Source organism: Urtica dioica, chromosome 1, assembly GCF_054948205.1.
Source record: "Urtica dioica subsp. dioica isolate 48M chromosome 1, U.dioica_male_clone48M_v1_H2, whole genome shotgun sequence".
Taxonomy (NCBI): Eukaryota; Viridiplantae; Streptophyta; class Magnoliopsida; order Rosales; family Urticaceae; genus Urtica; species Urtica dioica.
The window spans coordinates 1,527,678-1,547,285 of record NC_142756.1 but is presented as its reverse complement, the minus strand read 5'-3'; the positions used below and the strand labels follow the sequence as shown (position 1 = coordinate 1,547,285).

Sequence of the window (19,608 nt, the reverse complement as noted above, 5' to 3'; positions counted from 1 at the left end):
GAGTACAGTTTTATTATATATATATATATATATATATATATATATATATATATATATATATATTATAAATGATAAAATATGCTTAAATTTAAGCATGGCTTGTAATATAGGACCCTAAATAAGTACTATGCCCAAACGTGTATCCGTAATGTAATTATAAAGAGAGTATTATATGGCGCGCTTTTATAAATATGTTCATCTCAATCTCATCATTTTCGTATATACAAAGGTGATGTGTGACGTGTCTCGACTTTAGACTTCTTGGATGATGATAATATTTACCAGAATATGTATACATCAATATCAATCGATCCGTACAATTATTAAGTGATAATTTTATTGTCTGATGTATGCCTTTTGATGATCTGATCATTTACGATTTGTGTTTCACGACCTTGAATTGGCTTCATTGCTTACTAATTATGGAAATAAAGTCAAAAGTTTTATCCGGTCCAACTGATCATACCCAACCCAATATTCTTCTGTTGAGTTGAGATTGACACATGCAATGTTTTATAAATAGCCACCTAATTAATATTTAGTTAGTGGGGAATCCTATAGTGCACAACTGTCATAGACTCATACACATTGAGATTGAGAAACATGATTACACATGAGATAGTGTCGCACACACATTGACCACCATGAAATAACAAACCTATCCTTAACAACAAGGGAAAAAAAAAAAAACACCATATCTATCGAATTTTTACTTGTATTAAATGTTAAATTACCTTTTTTTTTAATGATATTCAACGTAGTTCAAATCGGTAATTACACATTACCTCTAAAATAGAAGTTGTTAGTTCAGTCTTTACTAAAAAAAAAATTACTGTCATTTTTATTTGTGATTCTCTAGAAAGTCATATTGAAATGCATATAAGAACCATATAGTCTTCAAAAATAAGACAATGATTTTACCCCTAGAATCTACAAGTACATCACTGACTATTCCTATTAACTATTTTTTCATAAATAAAAATCTTTTTCATAAGGTTTTATCTGCATGAAAAAATTAGATTTTCTTAATTAGTTTAATAATACTAATCACATTTTTTTATCAATGATATAATTAGACAATATGATGCCAATATCTCTATTTGTTTGTAAATTAATAACATAATATTTTAGTATATATGAGCAAGGCTGCTCAGGAGGGGCAAATACTTTCCTGCTTTTAAAAATTGTAATTTTTACCTTAAAATTTTAGTATTTTTTATATTTTTGTTCCAAATTTATAAAAAAGTTAAATTTCAAATTTGCTTTCCCTGATTTTTTTTTTTAAAATTTATCCCCTCTAACTTGAATTTCTAACTCTCAACTATGTGTAATCTTATTATTTAACATAACCAAATTTGTTTTAAGGACAATTTTTATTTTTGTTCACAATAAGGCTACAGAATTATTTGTATATGTCAGATTGTCAATATAACACCTTCATGAATATTATGTAATATCATCTAGATATAGGTATAGACGTGGCATATGGTAAACGCAACACACTACTTTTCTATTATTGTCAAATTGTATGTCTAGTTTTGAAAGATGTGTGCACGAGCCATGCAAAGCAAACTATAGGCTTGATGTCAACCGCTATGTCTTGGCAACCAATTCGAATACTCTCCACATGCCTTCACATGATACTCTCTCTCTCTCTCTCTCTCTCTCTCTCTCTCTCTCTCTCTTATATATAATATATATATATATATATATATATATATACAAGCAGTATAATGAAAATATATATAGAGACGTGCAGGGCCGGCCCAAACTCACCGAGGACTCTAGGCGATTCAATATTTTGGGGCCCTATAATACTAATAAAAATTTAAATTTTCAAGGTAAAAAATGTAAATATTTTAGAAAATGGACCAAAAGTGTAAATTTTTAGGTTAAAAAATGTAAATTTTCTTAAAAATAAGCAAAAAGTGTAAAATAATTTTTTTTAGGCCCAACCCAATTGGGGGCCCAAGGCACAAGCCTTGCACGTCTTAGGTCAGGGCCGGCCCTGGAGATGTGTCTAAAAATATTTAGGTTTGGAAAAATGTATTTAAAGTTTTTTGGAAACATTTTTATCTTTAGGATAAAAAAAAATAAAAATCGGTACGAGTGACCACTACTTGTGTTTATGGTCTAATATCTTATTTTTTCTTTAAAAAAATTCTAAAAAAACAAAGGTCCTTCTTCTACACCATAATATATACACACACACACACACACACACACACACATTAATTATGGTGTATTGGGTCAAGCGTTTTTCAAGAAAGGTTATCAAGACTGTTAATTAAAGGTGTGTGTTAATCTAATTTTTTTCTCGTCAAAGATGCTTGAGAACAAATGAAATATTTGAGGATTGAATCTAAAATACCATCAATAATATGGAGGAGATATTCTTTGGGCTCAGACATTTTTCTTTATCTATAAAAGAAGGAAACTAAGCTACGGGATGCATATGAATTTTTAATGACACTCAAGGTTAATCATTTGTGCTAAGTGAAGTGGGTGGAATTGGAAGACGACATGGGTTAATCGAACGCGATTTTGGAGTCGCGGAAGGTCGTGTTGACCATGCCTTTGGTGCGGACAGGCAAACCGAAGTGCCGAGCGAGACGAGTTGTAGTGCTTCCCAAAAGGAACCAGCCGAGGCCTTGGTCGAGGGTCTGTCTAAAAGCTCCAAACCAAAGACCTTGACTGGGTACCTAGATTAGAGGTCTTGGTTGGGGACTCATGCCACCAAGTCCTGGATGAGTACTTTGACCAAGTACCTAGCTGAGGACTTAGGCCGACAAGTCATGGCTAGAAAATTAAGTGTTGCGAATGCTGATCGAAGTCATATTCCTAAGGATATGAGGGAGTATGATGTCGATGTCTAAGGATGTCGCATGTGAGCGAATGTTGGGTTGAGGGAAGAAAATTATGTAGACCGAGAATCAAACCGGACGAGAAGACACAACGGGCTGAGGACTTGGTCCAGATGGGGATGCACAACTGGAGGTCTGGGTCCTCAATGGTCATTAAGTTTCGATTCAAGCCTTGTCATGGATGGTTCTAGCATGCGAAGGCCGGGTTGACATGCAATTGCTCATTGTCTTTTGTTGGTTCTTGAATAATTACGTCACTAATAATGAACTTAGACTTCAAGGTCAAATTTCGTAGCTCTTTGATTAATTTGCGCACAATTAATGATGACTTAAATTCTTATATTTTAGGAATTTGGAGTATGATTAATGAAGAATGAGTTTTATAGACACAAAATGCAACTCTCTTGACATAGAGTCAATGTTTTCTCACGTGAAGTTGGTTCAAAGATCGATTGATTGCATATCATTTTTGTAATTAAGTTAAGCGAAATAATATTTCACTAAGGAATCAATGGTATTTAGCGCTCATATGTCACTTGAAATGTATAACAGTAAAAAATAAAATCAAATAGAATAAATGTGGTTAAATTAGATATTTTCTCCAATTATTTTATAATTTTGGAAAACTCTAAACTATATAGTGTCTCGGGGATAGGGAATATTCACCAATACCACTTGTAGAATAAAAAAAATCGCCCTATCTAAAACAAATTTTTCCAAAAGAAGCGTCTCCATAAACGTTTAGAAATTCAACAATTTAAATGTTGAACTTGTGAGTACATATTTTTGCCCTTCTCCATATGGAGAAACGACTTGAAATGTACAGTTTTAAATTCAGATACGTGATGTGGTCATGAACAACGTCAAAGCTCAAAGTTGGATTAACATGAAATTTCTACAAGTAATATCTTTTGTTGCTTACTTTATTCTAATCGTCTTTTGAATGCAAATTAAATACATTCTTGGATATATCTTTTATAAAATGGTATTACCTATTAAAATTAATTTTGCACTTTTATTATATATAACTACGACTCCAAATCTTGATACCAACGACTAGTATCTGAGGTACGTGTTACTACATTTTTATTTATTTTACGCTTTGATGTGAATTGTTTGAAATTTTGAAATAATCGTTCTGCTTGTTGATTCGATTCAATATTATGATACGTGAATGGTTGAATTATGATCGTTGGTCATTATATCGCTTATATTTTATGTTCGTCCCAAGTCCAGAAAGTTGTGATTTTTATACAACTTATTTATTTATTTTTTTTTTTTTTGAAAGGTATACAACTTATTTATTTATTTATTTATTTTTGCAAATTACGTCCACTGAATCGTGACGAGACAACAAGTACAAATTCTACTTTTGTACAAAGTCATGACAACGTCGCTGAGCTAAAATACTTATTAAAAAAAACGTTAGTCCTTTAAAATATATATTTAAACTTTGCCCACACTCTGATCAACGTGGCTCAGATACTGAGGCATCAAAATATAATTAGGTTGATGCTTAGGTATTTGAAGTGGAGCTAAACTATTCCATGCATCTAAATAATTATGTTTGCGATGAGAATGAGTATACCAATCACTTTGCTCAATAATAAATAAATAATGTGTACATATACAAACACACACACACACACACACATATATATATATATATATATATATATATATATATATATATATATATATATATATATATATATATATATATATATATATATATATATAGGCTTTTTCATAGTGAGCTTTCATAATGTTGATCGCGTAGGTCATTATTATTATTCCGAAAACGATATATTTTCTTTGAGAGCCACTCAATTTAATCTTTCGGTCACATGTTTTGAATGCAAAGAAGAAGCGGACACAATGAAATAGCTGTCTCTCATGTGAGAAGATAAGGAAATTTCACATGACGGGTCGGCAATCTTTGCTCTGAATGAGCTAATAAAAATCATTCTTTCCCTCAAAAAATTGATCCTATTTTTTTAAATATATATTATCACGAAATTTAATTATACTACTTCTTTGTGGAACCCGCTATTAAATTAAAGAGCACATAATTATCATGTGATTAGTATTCATATAGCTAGATTCATGAAATAGACAACAGTATATATATTTATGTATAATTAACCTATAAATATATGTATAATTAACCTATATATATATATACACTAATTAAGAAAGATGGTGCAATGCAAGCCCATGTCTAAGCTAGCATAAACCTTCGTACTTATTTTTCGTACGAAACAAATCTTAATCATATTAATTATGGAATATATGACCTATAATTACGTAGTTAATTATTAGTATTATTATATAATATGTATTGGACCCAGAGTTCGATTTAAATTTTCGTGCTTTGAATTTTTACTCATGACGAGTGTTGCTTTTTCGTGTCCTATAAGTTTAGCCATGCACGTGCAATATAATAATAATACATATATACATACATATATATATTCTAGATATCAATGTCAACATATGGCGTCGTATAACTCGTGTTTATTTATTTATTTTTGTATGTAGGCATTTTCATTCATAATTTCGGTTCCTATTGTTTTCCCGTTTCAGCAGTTCCTTATAAAGCAACGTACTTGTTTGTTAGGGAATATATATTTGAAAATACAGTTGCAAAAATAGCGGAAGTTTTCATATCATTATTACTATTCGAAAATGACAATGTTTTTTTCAAAGAGCAAATACAGGAATATTGTCAAGTACTGCAACATTACATATATGCTTTTTTAATGCAAATAAATTGTGATCTCAAGCTGGCATCTTCTAGCATCAAAACTACTCATTAGTGTTGAAGAGAAATATAGTTAAAAAAAATAAAAAACTATATATGAAATGAAACATTGTAACCTTTTTGGTGGAATATTTATCACCCACGTGGATGTGTATTGGGTACTTTAACAATTTCAAGTAGAGAGAATGTTTTTCACCAACTATATATGGATATATGTGATTTACAAGTTAAGCACACAAGTCGTTATACACATTCTAAATCTATATTCTTTTTTTTAAGGACGAAAATTAATATTATCACTTATGGGGTTGCAAATAATTTGCGTACACCACGAAAGTGACGACCTCTATGCCATATATGTATTGATTATTATGTTACGATATCATTAAGGATAAATTAGTTATTTTAAGGGTTTTCTTAACTCTGTTAATTAGGTTATAGTATTATTAAAATTACGCACTTCTTAAGTTAGGCCTAGTTTCACTTTGGAACTAAATAAAATAAAAACTCATATATATATATATATATATATATATATATATATATATATATATATATATATATATATATACACACGATAGAAATCAGGCGTGCATACATCACAAACCCTAAATCGTCATCCGTGTTGCACAACTTTAGCAATCATGTGTTTATACATGTATTAATAGAGAAATCTAGCGTGGATTCTTTTCTTGATTAGGTTAATATTTCACATGAAAAGAAAAAGAAAAGAAATTAGGGAGAAATTAACGTAAATATATGGGCTAAATAGAGTGTGGACTATTAATATGGGCCGATTTTGTTTATCAAGGCCTTAGCTATAGTCTAGCTCTAGTGAACCCAATATAGTCCTATTCTTGGGCTATTGGCTATCTTTGACCGAAAGGGACTAGGGACGTGATCTATTCTGTAAATTACGTTTTATGCCCGTTTGAACTTTTTATTTTCAGTTTTATTCCTTAACTATTTTGTATTACATTTTTTTTATATAGTTCTCTCTGTTAACGACTAAAAACAAACAAAACAACATATTATAGAAGGTAAATAAACAATAAACTGTAATATATATATATATATATATATATATATATAAATATAAATTAATAAACTGTAAACTGCAATCAATTAAAAAATATATATATAATACAAAGTGGATAGTGTTATAGACTTAATTTTTGGCTAAAATATCTCTCTCTCTCTCTCTCTCCACATTCTTTGTTTGTCTCTACCTTCTAATTTGGAAGCTAGTTAGCTTGTTTTCACGACTTTCATTCTTTTGACTTGAATAGCTCATGTGATTTATAATATGTATGAGCTTATCCTCTACACTCCGTTCATAGAAATATGGCCACCCAATTTTTCACATTTACATTCCTCAAAAAAAAAAAAAAAAAAAAATTCACATTTACATTGTATTCTATCAATTGTATGTATGCACAAGCAATATTTACGCATATAATATATATGTATTCATCTTTTTCTCCGTCAACCAATAAGTTCATGTTTTTTATTACGTTATATTCAGTTAACAGATAATGATCAATTTTATCCATTTTCGTAACACTTTATACGCATAAACACACCAGATACAAATTTATGGATATTATATAAAAGATAAAATTATAGAAACTACACTAATATCACTCTAAATTTGGTTAAAATTCCGGAATTATAAAAAATTTAAAACGTATAATTGTTGACCAATATATCTGCAATGACTAAAAAAAAATTAAGCCATGTCGCATACAACCGCCAAAAAATAAAATAAAAAAAATTGTTTGCATATTGATGCAATTATACGGGGATACGATTGAATAAAATCATAATTTTCATCCAATTAATTATATTTTTTATTTTTCATTTTATAGATAACATAAAAAATCAAATTAATGTATTATTATTTGTATTTTAAAAAATATCTATCATAATTGCACGAACACTAAACATATAACACCAAAACAAAAGATGAGAATTGTGGCCGTAGTTGATTATTAAATCGATAACCGATAATATTTATATTTTCTAACATTCCAAACAAGTAAATAAAAAAATTTGAGGTTGTGATACAAAACCTCATCCAAATTCAGTTACACGAGGTGATATTATTTTTATATTTGTGGTATGTAATGTATTAAGATTTTATTTTTCGCAGCCACTAGAATTTACTCTTAACACAAAACAGAAAAAAACAATTTCCCACTCCTCCCACTTGACCGAGCATCATTAATCTATTATCCTTTGCACGCTTTTCGAAACTAGTGGACCCATATCAGGCTACGTGGCGACATATAACTGGACCAGCCCAATAATAATTTACTTGACCCGGGCCCAATTAGGCCCAGCAGAGAAATGTATATTGAACAAGCTCGTAAACGACCAAGATAGTCTTCCACCGTAAGTTATCGTAGATCCGAAGGCACCGAATCGAAAGTCTCGCTCCTAAAGGAGTCTGAAAATATTGAGCTCTCGGTTTCGTGTTTTGGATTCAATATTTTGGAGGGATTTTCTCTTCTCTGTTATCATCGTCTTCTTCAATCAAATCTCGAGCTCTAAGGGAGAGAGAGAAAGAGATGGGAAGAGCGTTCTTGTATGTGATTCTCGGAGGAGGAGTTTCGGCTGGTTACGCGGCTCTGGAATTCGTAAGAAAAGGAGTCTCTAGTGGCGAGCTTTGCATAATCTCTGAAGAGCCTGTGAGTACGACTTTCTCTCTGTTTTTCTTTTTTTGCTTGGCTCGTTCAGTTCATGGAATTTTCAGTTTTTATATTAATCTAATTCAAGTTTTGCCTTGACTTATTCGAGTAATAAAAAAACGTCATACGTAATTGAATTATTGTTTTGTCATTCGTTTTTTTTTTTTTTTTGGGTCGAATTTGAGGCGGAAAATTGAAGCGCTTATTCGAGATATTGAATTGGAAAAGGTGAAAAAGAAAATGAATCTAGTTTTGGCTACTTATATATAGCAAGTTAAGGTATCGGAAGAGAGTTGTTAAATATGTGCATTTATGTAATCGTAAAATACATAGATATGTTCTGAATGATCCAACCATGATTTTATGACTATTTGATTTTGTGTGATGATCCAAACATGATTTTATTTGGTTTCTATAATTAATTTTTTGCAACTTTGATAGTGTTTATCTCTAGAAGCTTAAAGCTTCACAATTTCGTTGATATGGAAGCTTTGAATGCGTGAATAAAGTACATAGTAGTATGATCTATCTTAAATAGGAATTCAAAGAACTGGTTTGGTTTGTGTATATATAAAATAAATCTGTGGTGATCATTGGATTGATATGGAAAATCCAGATTAATTTATTTCTAGACTATGATTTGATAAGGCTCAACCTAATCCTACTACTGAACCTTCCTTAGGTACCGCCTTACGAGAGACCTGCATTGAGCAAAGGTTATTTACTTCCAGAAGGTACAATTGCTTATGCTGAATTCTGATCCCTTTTTTCCATATTAAACTTTGGAGGAAGTTTTCAAAAATTTGAGTGATTTTTTGTTTTAGTATGGACTGGGATTTGTTATTGCAGATTTAAGTATCTCAATGTCAGCTTTTCAATCAAACTAAGCGATGATTGATTTCTTCTAGGCTTGAGACTGTAGTATCTTTTAGTAGTTATTCACCTACTAAACCTGTATTGTGTATTATTATTAAAATAGTTTAAAATTACGTGATTTCAGATCCCTCACGCCTTCCATCTTTTCACACTTGTGTCGGTGCAAATGAGGAAAGGTTAACCCCAAAATGGTACAAGGAACATGGTAACTTTATGCTAATTTTTTTTTTCTTCTCTATAACGCCGAGTCTCACTATCAAATTATCATTTGCATTGCTAATAGCTAATTTTCCAGGAGATTCTATAGTGATACCGAATTTCGTATACAAAACGTAATTTAGATGCTTGCCCTTTTTTCTTACTTTTTTTAATCATTTTCTTTTCGTAGGAATCGAACTAGTTCTTGGAAGTCAAGTTAAGTCTGTCGATATCAGGCGTAAAACATTACTAACCGCATCTGGAGAGACTATAAGTTATAAGATTCTCCTCATTGCTACAGGTGCTCGGGTATAGACACTGAACTATATTTATCTTTATATTAAAAGTAATATCATTTAAGAGCAACTGAGACAGTAGAGGCTCAAATGTTTAATTTATACATTTATTTTACTTGCAATCCGTACTCGCTCGTGGACACAGCCGTTAAAGCTGGAAGAATTTGGAGTCAAAGGGTCAGATGCGGAGAATGTTTGTTACCTGAGAAACTTAAGCGATGCAAATACGCTTGTCGAGCTCATAAAATCATGCCCCGGTGGAAATGCCGTTGTCATCGGCGGTGGCTACATAGGAATGGAATGTGCTGCGTCTTTGGTCATCAACAAAATAAATGTGACGATGGTATTCCCCGAAGCACATTGCAGTAAGTACCTATTCAGGACATCCATAATCTCTTGAATAAATACTTGCAGAAAACTTATGAATATTCGGTGTCTTGTTTAATTTTCCAGTGGCGCGTTTATTTACTTCCAAGATAGCTACGTACTACGAGGATTATTACAAGTCCAAGGGAGTTAAGTTTATCAAAGGAACTGTCTTGTCATCATTTGAAATGGACTCTAGTGGCAAGGTATTTTCTGTGGTCCTTGTTTCTGTGCAATTTATATATGAGAGACCAAGAATATGGAAATATGAATCATTTGTGTGCCTAGACAGCAGGGAAAACATAGATTCAGATTCAATATGAACCTTTGCTAATGTGCTACTGGAAAATATAATAAAATTTCATGCAAAATGGAATCTGCAGGACTTTCGAGAGGTCTCTCTCTCTCTCACAAGAAACCTCTTCCTTTCACTCACTCTGACTCTAGTTTCATGTCCCTTCGTCCACATTAATCCTCTATTTTAATACAACCATATTCCTACTATTTTGAACTCACTAACTACTATTCACCATTACCCCCATTCCCTTAGTTCCTAAATCCGACGTTATTCGTTTGTGCTTTTGGACATTAAAAATCACCAACTTTAACTCTGATGAATTGGGTATTTAGACAGCATTAAAACAGGGTAAAAAGATTCTCCGCGAAATCTATTTCAGTGGAGCGTATAATGAGTTCGCTGTAACTTTATTAGCCTGCCCTTTGGGACATTATAGTCATAGAAGTAATATATATTTTCAAATCTCAAATTCTGATGAATTGAATTGAATCGAATTAGATGATCCACTAACTTTATTTCAGTGACAATTTGCGCTAAAAGGTATGATGTTTTTTAGGCAGCATTAAAGCAGCTGGGAAAACATGTTCAAGCTCAATGTGACTTCATTTAGTTTGTCCTTTGGTACATTAAATGGCATTTCAAGTGTTATAATTTAAAAAAATCCGATCAATTGAATTTTAATTATTTACTCATGTTAAATTTACAGGTGACTTCTGTTGCTCTAAAAGACGGGACTCAACTTCCGGCGGACATGGTGGTGGTGGGGATCGGAATCCGGCCAAACACCGGACTCTTCGAAGGTCAACTGACGCTGGAGAAAGGCGGGATAAAAGTCAACGGAAAAATGCAGTCGAGCAACAGCTCGGTTTACGCGGTGGGCGACGTGGCGGCTTTTCCGGTCAAGCTCTTCGGCGAGGTCCGCCGGCTCGAGCACGTCGACTCCGCGAGAAAATCGGCCAAGCACGCCGTGGCGGCCATAACCGACCCCGAAAGCTCCGGCGACTTCGACTACCTCCCGTTCTTCTACTCCCGCGTGTTTGCCCTCTCGTGGCAGTTCTACGGCGACAACTCCGGCGAGGCCGTCCACTTCGGCGACTTCTCCGGCGGAAACGCGTTCGGGGCGTACTGGGTCAGCTCGGGCCGCCTCGTGGGGTCGTTCCTCGAGGGCGGGACCAAGGACGAGTACGAGGCCGTCGCCGCCGCCACCAGGCTCAGGCCGCCGGTCGATGACGTGGCGGAGCTCGAGAGGCGAGGCCTGGCCTTCGCCCTCGAGGCGGGCCGGGGCCCGGTTCCCGAGGTCACTCGTGGGCCCGCCGAGCTCGTCGTCGTCGAGACGAAGAAGAGGCCCGAGTACGCGTGGCACGCCGCGGCCGGGGTCGCCGTGGCGGTTTCCGTGGCCGCTTTCGGGTATTGGTATGGAAGGAGACGCAAAAGGTGGTGAAGAGAATGAAATGAATGAATGTGATTTTGAGTTTGAATCATGGCAGTGAATGATTATTGTTTGTAAGTTAATTCACAGACGAGATGACTCTCTCTCCATATATTATGTAGAGCGAGAGAGATGTGTAATTTTTGTGTGATCAATATCCAATAATACGTGAATTATAATTATAAACGACTTATTTAACATTGACTCTCATGCTTTCCTTTTGTTTTTCTTTTTTTCCATGTCAACGATAAACGATAAATTAACTTGATTTCTTAACCAATATCTCGCGCATGCGTTTATGAAATGACAATAACAGTAATCCTAATCAATGTCAATGAACTGTCGGCATTTTAATCGAAATCCCTTTTAGTTTATTTGAACTCATATGTCCATTGTCCAACGATCTTTTCATATACTAGAAAGTTATGAGTTCTGCTTGAAAATAGCATAAACTGTGTAATGGAATTTAATTTTGCTGTTCTAGTGTTTTACATTCTTTTTAACTTTGGAACAGCTTTTCAGGCTTTTACGGGTTGCAATGTCCAATCTCTCACCAGAAATTTAATATCACACGTTCATTATTGTTTCCACTGCCAGTTGTTCTCTTTACTTTGATTTCTGATTCGTTTCGTCATTGAATAAAAGTTTTAAGTCATTTTCATAATTAATATTCGTTCTAGTTTTTAACATCTGGGCATTTGGTCTAGTGGTATGATTCTCGCTTTGGGTGCGAGAGGTCCCGAGTTCGATTCTCGGAATGCCCCCACTAAACCATTATTTTCAAATTTTTAATTTCTTGCACAGAAGCCTTTCCCATTTTGCAAAAGCCCAAGCCCAAACAAACAAAGTACCCGTTATCCAATTCTGAAAAGTCTTATTTACCCCTCTACGAAAGCAACTACCTTCCCCACACAAGGACAATTCCGTCTTAGAAAAAAAAAACCATCTTCACTATATCCCCAAATTATATCTCGTCTCAGTCTCACACTCTTCCCATTTCCTCTCACTCCCTTATCCTCTCTAATCTTCTTCCTCGTCGTCCTTTGCTCTCACGAATCAGAGAAAAATGGCAACAACGACTCTCTCAACTCTCTCTCTCCGCTCTCCCTCTTATCCTACGCACTCCACCGCCTCTTACCCTGCGCTCTCTTCCCCGAAGCCCTCGCTCCTGAGCTTCCCGTACAAATCCGGCCTCGTCTCTCACCGGCTCGCCAATCTGCGTCCCGTCGCCGCCGTCGCTTCGCCGGAGAAGATCGACGACCTCGTGAACCTGATCTCCGGCCTGACGCTGGTGGAGGCGAAGTCGCTGGTGGACCAGCTCCAGGACAAGCTCGGCGTGTCCGCGGTGGCCGTGGCGGCGCCGGGAGCCGCGGCGGCTCCGGGAGCGGCTGAGGCGGCGGCGGTGGTGGAGGAGAAGACGGAGTTCGACGTGTTGATCGAGGAGGTTCCGAGCAGCTCGAGGATCGCGGTGATCAAGGCGGTTAGGGCTTTGACGAGCTTGGCTCTGAAAGAGGCGAAAGAGCTCATCGAAGGACTTCCTAAGAAGTTTAAGGAAGGAATATCCAAGGACGAGGCCGATGAAGCTAAGAAGCAGCTTGAGGCGGCCGGTGCCAAGGTCACCATTGTCTGATCAAGGGATTAAGGTTTGATTGATGATATTTTTGTTGTGGATTTGATCTTCTAGTTTTTTTTTTGTAGTTTATAAATTTTTTTTTTTGGTTTAGTACAGCGAATTGTGAATTGAATGAATGAACGAACGAATATTTCTTTTGCTCTTATCAACTGCAATGTAACTGGAATACATTTTGAGCTGTTTTATTCATCACTTTGTTTTAGGATAAGATTATCTCTGAAGTTAGAGCTCTCGAGTTCGTGGAATTCCCGTGGAATTCCGTTGATGGATTGGGTATTAACGGTCCAGAGCATTTTAATTACGATTAAACAAATCAAATTTGCTCTCGAGCAAGTCGCTTTGAACATTTGACCAAATGTCTGTTATAAAATATTTGAATACTTTGTCCAAAGAAGGCATTTCCTTGTTTCAAATGGCCTTGCTTTTGAGAGTGGTTTATAACGGACTTGATTCTCGAATGACAACAGTAATGTAATCGGGGCGCTCTGCAAATTGAGCGTCCCAATTTCGATTGAATCGAGCTTAGTTATTGGCGTCTGGTGAAACTTCGGTTAACCTTTGTTATTTCTTTTTTTGAAAGATTAACCCTTTTTTCTCGCTCGGTAATTGTCTTAAAATCGTCTAAAGATTTACCTAGACCGAGATTCTAAATGGCAGAAAACAAGACTACATAAAAAGATATATATGTTTTGACGGAATTGTGACATTAGATCTCCAAGGTTTTGATGTTTCGAGTCTCTCGGTACTGAAGTTCGAAATTTTGTGGGGCAAGTTGATAGCCTCAAATTCTTAAAAAAAAAAAAAAAAAAAAAAAAAAAAAAAAAAAAAAAACATCCGATAAAAATGCCGACGACGAAATTAAGGAAAAAAAATATGTCATCGGGAAAAATCAGTGGCCGATGGAAAGGTAGACGGAATCATTTACAAATATGTAAACATAAGTGATCTATAATTGTCATAGGCGGAACATCGAAATTTGCAATGACATAAATATTAAGGAAAAAATAGATGTCGTCAGAAAAACTATTTACGACGAAAAAAAATGGTGGCCGATGATAATTTAAACGAAATCATTTATACCCATGTGAACATAATTGATATATTGTTATTCTTATAGGCGGAAAAAACATTCACAAACGTCTAAATTATATTTGAACGTTAAATCCACATCGAGCTTAAGAAAAACAAGAACAAAAAAAGAATAGAGAAGATCAAATCTTCTGCGAAATGAAAGACAACCTTCCAACGATTCACTAAGTTTGCCGAGTAGCTTATCGCAAGGTTTAAGGCTAAACATTTTAAAGATGCTTTAATTGACTGATTCAACAAGTTGAGTCATTGGAGCCCGAAATTGCTATGAATCTAATTGTTGTTATAAAAGATTATAAAAGACTCACTAAATGCCATGGATGTAAGCATTAGGGACCAAATGAGTGATGAATGCGGTTGTTCTCTAATTTGGAAGTAGTCTAACCATGACTCATAAAATGGATGAAAATTTGGGGCATACACTCATGAAGTATGTTATTTTGTGTATTTTTATATTAAAGCTTCCACTTTCAAAGTTGTAAAGGGTCATAATTATGTGCATTTACTGTTGGTCATAATTTTTAGAAATATCAAAAGTGTCCCTTAATATTCCTATTAATATCGATTATATACCTTAAAGTGCGTTTACATATCAAACCCCTCCCTTTTATAAGATTTTATTGATCTTTTTCAAAATTAAAAATTGAACTGCCTATTTTGAAAAAAATTGATCGCACTTGGCCATCAACGACGGCAATTGAAGAAAGAGCTTACCGAAAAGAAGTGAAAAGCATTGTTGCAAGCACCGTGCAAGCTCTCTAAATCCAATTGAATAGCCCAACCAAACTTTTCATAGTCATCATGATCAAGAGCTTTTTATGTGGTTTTTTCTCGGTCAAAACTCTATAATTCTCTCCCCTTTGCTAAGTTTTTAACAAAAAAGAAATGTAAGATCAAGCGCAAACAGGCCAAACAAGAATTTTGTTTTTTAATATTATTTTTTATTATAAAGATAAATCAGGGTATAAAAAGAGAGAAGTCATTAATAAGTAAAATGAGATGTTCAATTCTTAATTTAAAAAAACAATTAACAAGATCTTATAAAAAAAAATGGACGGTTTAAAACTATTTTAAGATATATAATTAATATTAATGAAGATGTTAAGATACATTAATAATATTTTTAGAAACCGTGAGAATAAATACATCATTTCAATATTACACACACATGGAAGCCATGATATTTTCGCTTTTCTAATTACGATTAAGCTAATTTATGAACATTTTATATTGAAACGTATTGGAAATTAGTTCCTTTTAAAAAAAACATATTGAAAACTATTTAAAAACACTGTATAGTGTGCTAACGTGGCAAATTAACAAGAGCGAGTAAATGACCGCTCTCTGATCCCTATATGGCTACATAAAATAACGACAGACAACGATACTAATATCTCGGACCCCCTTAATCTTATCTTATCACCGCTTTGTTTGCTTTCATTTTCTCGCCGAGTTTGTACCGCGATATTTTATTCACTTCGAGAAATTCATCTCTCTCTCTCTCTCTCTGACTGACACCATTTCAAATTTCGATTTTCATTTCTCTCTCTTATCAAGAATTCGTTCTTTTCTCTCTCTCTCTCTCTTTCGGTTCAAGTTGTTGGAGAAGAGAATAGCGTTGCTCGGAAGTATATTATGAACTTGGAAACCCTAGCGACTGTCTGTTCAGGTAGATATACATGTACATGTTCCCGAATATATGTAAATGTAAACGAACGCGTATATTTTGGCATATTGATACGATCGTGCTTTTACTTTTTAGGTTTTTTTTTTTTTTTTTTTTTTAATAGTATTCTTTTATTCCATGTTTATGAGTGGGTACTTGATTCTTGAGCGACTATTATATTTAATTCCACTATGGAGCTCTCTTCAGACATTGATCCCTGTAAATAAGCTTTTTGAATATATTTTTATCTTTGGAGCTTTTTGTTATTTCTCTCGTTCGGTGTCTTAATATTTTCCATTTCAGCTGTGAAATAGGTTTGGAAGTTGATTTTCCTGTTACTTCGGAAATGGGGACAGTTGAGACTCGGTCAACCAAAACCCTAGCTTCTCCCGAATCAGACGAAATCGAACCCCCAAAAGAGAAAACCCTAGACCTAACCGAGAAGCGTGACGATTTGGTGGCCGTAGAAGAAGGCCAAGAAAACGGGTTTGGCGATTCAGGTAAAGCCAATGCTACAGGGAAAGATGGGGTTTCTGTTGGGGAAAATGGGGTTTCTTTGGGCGAGAATGAGAATAAACCCGAGAATGAAGATGGTGGTGATGATGATGATGACGACGATGATGGGCATGGGTTCAGTGTGGGCGATTTCGTTTGGGGCAAGATCAAGAGTCATCCATGGTGGCCCGGGCAGATTTACGACCCAGCGAACGTGTCGGAATTCGCTGCGAAGATCAAGCACAAAGGGAAACACCTCGTGGCTTACTTCGGTGACGGGACGTTCGCTTGGTGCAAGTCTTCCCAGCTGAAGCCGTTCGAGGAGAGCTTCGACGAGATGTCGAAGCAGAGCGCCGCGAAGGGCTTCGTCGCCGCCGTTCAACGGGCCGTGGACGAGATCGGCAGAGTTCTCGAGTCGAGTACGACCTGCTCTTGCGTTCCGGAGCAGAACAAAGCCCGGCTTGTTCGATTGGTGGCCGAGAACGCCGGGGTCAAAGAGGGCTCGCTAGTCCCCGAGGGCAAGATAAGGAGATTCTCCGGCGTCCTGGCCGAGCCTACGGAGCTTCTCTCGGCGCTGAAGAGCATCGCTCGCTCGGGCCGTCTCCGCTGCGTTGAAGTCGTCGAGCTCGGCGTTCTGACGAGCCGGGTGTCCTCGTTTTACCGTTCGAAAGGGGTTCTCGAACTGCCTCGGTACCGAGATCCTATCACCGTCCCGGGTCTGGAAGATAAGACGAAATCGGCCGTGGAAACCCCGGCTCAAGGGCCGCCCGAGGAGGACTGGCTTCCTCTGCCGACCGATGTCAGCCTGACTGAGGCCAATCAGCCGTTGCTGCGGAGTTGCCCGTTGAGTTCGGATAACAAGAGGAATTCGAGGAGGAAGCAGAGGAGCATCGCAGATCTTATCGCCACGGAAGGAACGAGCTCCGAGAAGAAGAAGAAGAAAAAGGTTTTTTCGCCTTCTTCGGTGTCGAAGAAGAGGAAGCGGGGAGACGAGGAGGACTTGGATGGAGATCATAACAGAAGCTTGATCTCCTTAATGACCAAGGCTAGGAAGAAGACTGGACTATCGTTGGGCTCTCGGTCCAGTACTAGAATCATCAACATTGCCGGCGCTAAGAAAGATTCCGAGAATGAAGATGGCGATAGCGCGGTGAAGAAGACTTTCGAGAAGAGCCCGTCGTACAGAGAAAAAAAGAAGAGCAAGTACTTATCGCCTCCGTTCACCGATGCGAACGGAGGGAAAAGGAAAAGGGACGCGGAGACGACGACGGAGCTTCCGAAAGTCTCTGCCGAGGATCAAAGTCATGACAAGATCGTGGGTTTTCAGAAGAAAGCCGATGTATCGACGAACGAGTTGCTGTCTGAAGTCCGGTCCACAGCGGCGGATCCGTTCTCTCAGCGAGGAAAGAAGTCTGTGGAGATGGTTTCGGATTTCATTTCAGTGTACAGAGAATCTGTTTACTGCAACGGCTCGGGCGATGGAGCAGAGAAGACGCCTCGTACTCGCAAGAGGAAGAGAAAGATTCCGGAATCGGAATCGCCGAACCAGCCCGCCGACGAGTCTCCCGAGACCAACCTAAACTCGGCCTCGAACAAGTCGAACGAGAAGAAGGTTGAAACACGTGGGAGAAAGAAGAAGCGAGTGACCGAAACTCCGGAGGCGAAGAAGAGGACGCCGAACCGACCCGTTGGCAAGTCTCCCGAGACCAATCAAAGCTCGGCCGCGGACAAGTCGGAAGAGAAAAGAGTCGAAACGCGAGGGAGAAAGAAGAAGCAAGTGACTGAAACTCCAGAGGCGAAGAAGACGACGCCGAACCGGCCCGTTGACAAGTCTCCCGAGACCAACAAAAGCTCGGCCACAGATAAGTCCAATGACAAGAAGAGAGTTGAAACGCGTGGGAGAAAGAAGAAGAAGCTAGTTACAGAAACTCCAGAGGCTAAAAAGAGGACGGCGAGCAAAGAAGAAGCCACGAAATCTGTCGATGCCGTGAAGTCCCGGGGCAGAAAAAAGAAGAAGCCAGAATCCGAAACCCCAGAGGCGAAGAACAGGGAGACCATTGACGAGAAAACTTTACCGGCCACGCTCATCGTGGAATTCGCGCCGGCATCGATTCTTCCTTCGAAAGCCGATCTGATCAGTATGTACGGAAAGTACGGCGATTTGGACAAGGCCAAGACGGACATGTACTACGCTAATCAGTGCGCTCGGGTTTACTTCCTGAACGGGTCTGAGGCACAAATCGCGTACACCGAGTCAAAAGCAGAGAGCCCGTTCGGGTCCAACTCCGTCGAGTTTGTTCTCGAGTGTCCTTCACACGAATACAAGACCCGCGTGCTTCAAGAGATAACCTCCGGGAAGAAGAAGACCCCGAAAAAGGCGTCAAAGAGTAAGGCAGAATCGGAGCTCGGGTTCGTGAAGAGCAAACTTGAGACGATCAGCTCGATGCTGGATGAGAAAGATGGGAAAATGTCTCCGACGATGAAGTCCAAGTTGAAGGGAGAGATATCGGGTCTGTTGGAGAAGGTGAGCGCTATGGTTGGCGGATCTTCGTCCGCCTGAAAAAGAAGATGAGTCAAATCTCGGTAATGGTTTTAGAATTTAGGTTTAGTGTTGTCTTTTTTTTACTTACACAGTGAGTACCAGTAGTTTGTGATTTGTGTTAAGACTCTTTTGCTTGTAGATCAAGTCTGTAGGAAATTACTCGGTCACATATGAGATCCGGGTTTTGTTTTTAGTCTTTGTAACTAAGCTTTTTCAGCTTATAGAGATACCCATATCAGAAGAGTTTAAACTGTCTTTTTTTTTTTTGCATTTTCATGTGGTTTATATTTGTTACCATTTCTTAATATTTGGTTATGCAATCCACCATGCTATTATTAGTTCAAAAGATTGTAGTTTTCCTTTTTAACATGTTTTTACACTGATAAGAAAATCATTCCAAGA

The 19,608-nt window shown here is 36.9% G+C and overlaps 3 protein-coding genes and 1 non-coding gene across 5 annotated transcripts; all 4 read left to right on the top strand.

The window, feature by feature from the left end:
* The first annotated feature begins 8,017 nt into the window (after positions 1 to 8,017).
* On the top strand, positions 8,018 to 11,960 carry MDAR4 (monodehydroascorbate reductase 4). Its single transcript, XM_089616739.1, has 7 exons — positions 8,018 to 8,318; positions 9,001 to 9,052; positions 9,319 to 9,399; positions 9,583 to 9,701; positions 9,834 to 10,053; positions 10,142 to 10,260; positions 11,059 to 11,960. Exons 1-7 carry the CDS (start codon positions 8,199 to 8,201, stop codon positions 11,791 to 11,793), a joined length of 1,446 nt encoding a protein of 481 aa, XP_089472865.1. The 5' UTR covers positions 8,018 to 8,198; the 3' UTR covers positions 11,794 to 11,960.
* Positions 11,961 to 12,473: 513 nt separating this feature from the next.
* On the top strand, positions 12,474 to 12,545 carry TRNAP-UGG (transfer RNA proline (anticodon UGG)). Its single transcript has one exon. It is a non-coding gene; the product is annotated as a tRNA-Pro (tRNA).
* A 208-nt stretch (positions 12,546 to 12,753) lies between these two features.
* Positions 12,754 to 13,639, top strand: LOC149406141 (large ribosomal subunit protein bL12cx-like). Its single transcript, XM_089616632.1, has one exon. It carries the CDS (start codon positions 12,848 to 12,850, stop codon positions 13,409 to 13,411), a length of 564 nt encoding a protein of 187 aa, XP_089472758.1. The 5' UTR covers positions 12,754 to 12,847; the 3' UTR covers positions 13,412 to 13,639.
* A 2,386-nt stretch (positions 13,640 to 16,025) lies between these two features.
* LOC149406140 (PWWP domain-containing protein 3-like) lies at positions 16,026 to 19,461 on the top strand. 2 transcript variants are annotated; one of them, XM_089616423.1, is made up of 2 exons: positions 16,026 to 16,172; positions 16,473 to 19,461. In XM_089616423.1, the coding sequence occupies exon 2, from the start codon at positions 16,516 to 16,518 to the stop codon at positions 19,222 to 19,224; it is 2,709 nt and encodes a 902-aa protein (XP_089472549.1). In that variant the 5' UTR covers positions 16,026 to 16,172; positions 16,473 to 16,515; the 3' UTR covers positions 19,225 to 19,461. The 2 variants fall into 2 exon arrangements, with proteins under 2 accessions (XP_089472549.1, XP_089472479.1); XM_089616353.1 differs by having other exon boundaries at positions 16,032 to 16,172; positions 16,484 to 19,461.
* The last annotated feature ends 147 nt before the right edge of the window (positions 19,462 to 19,608 follow it).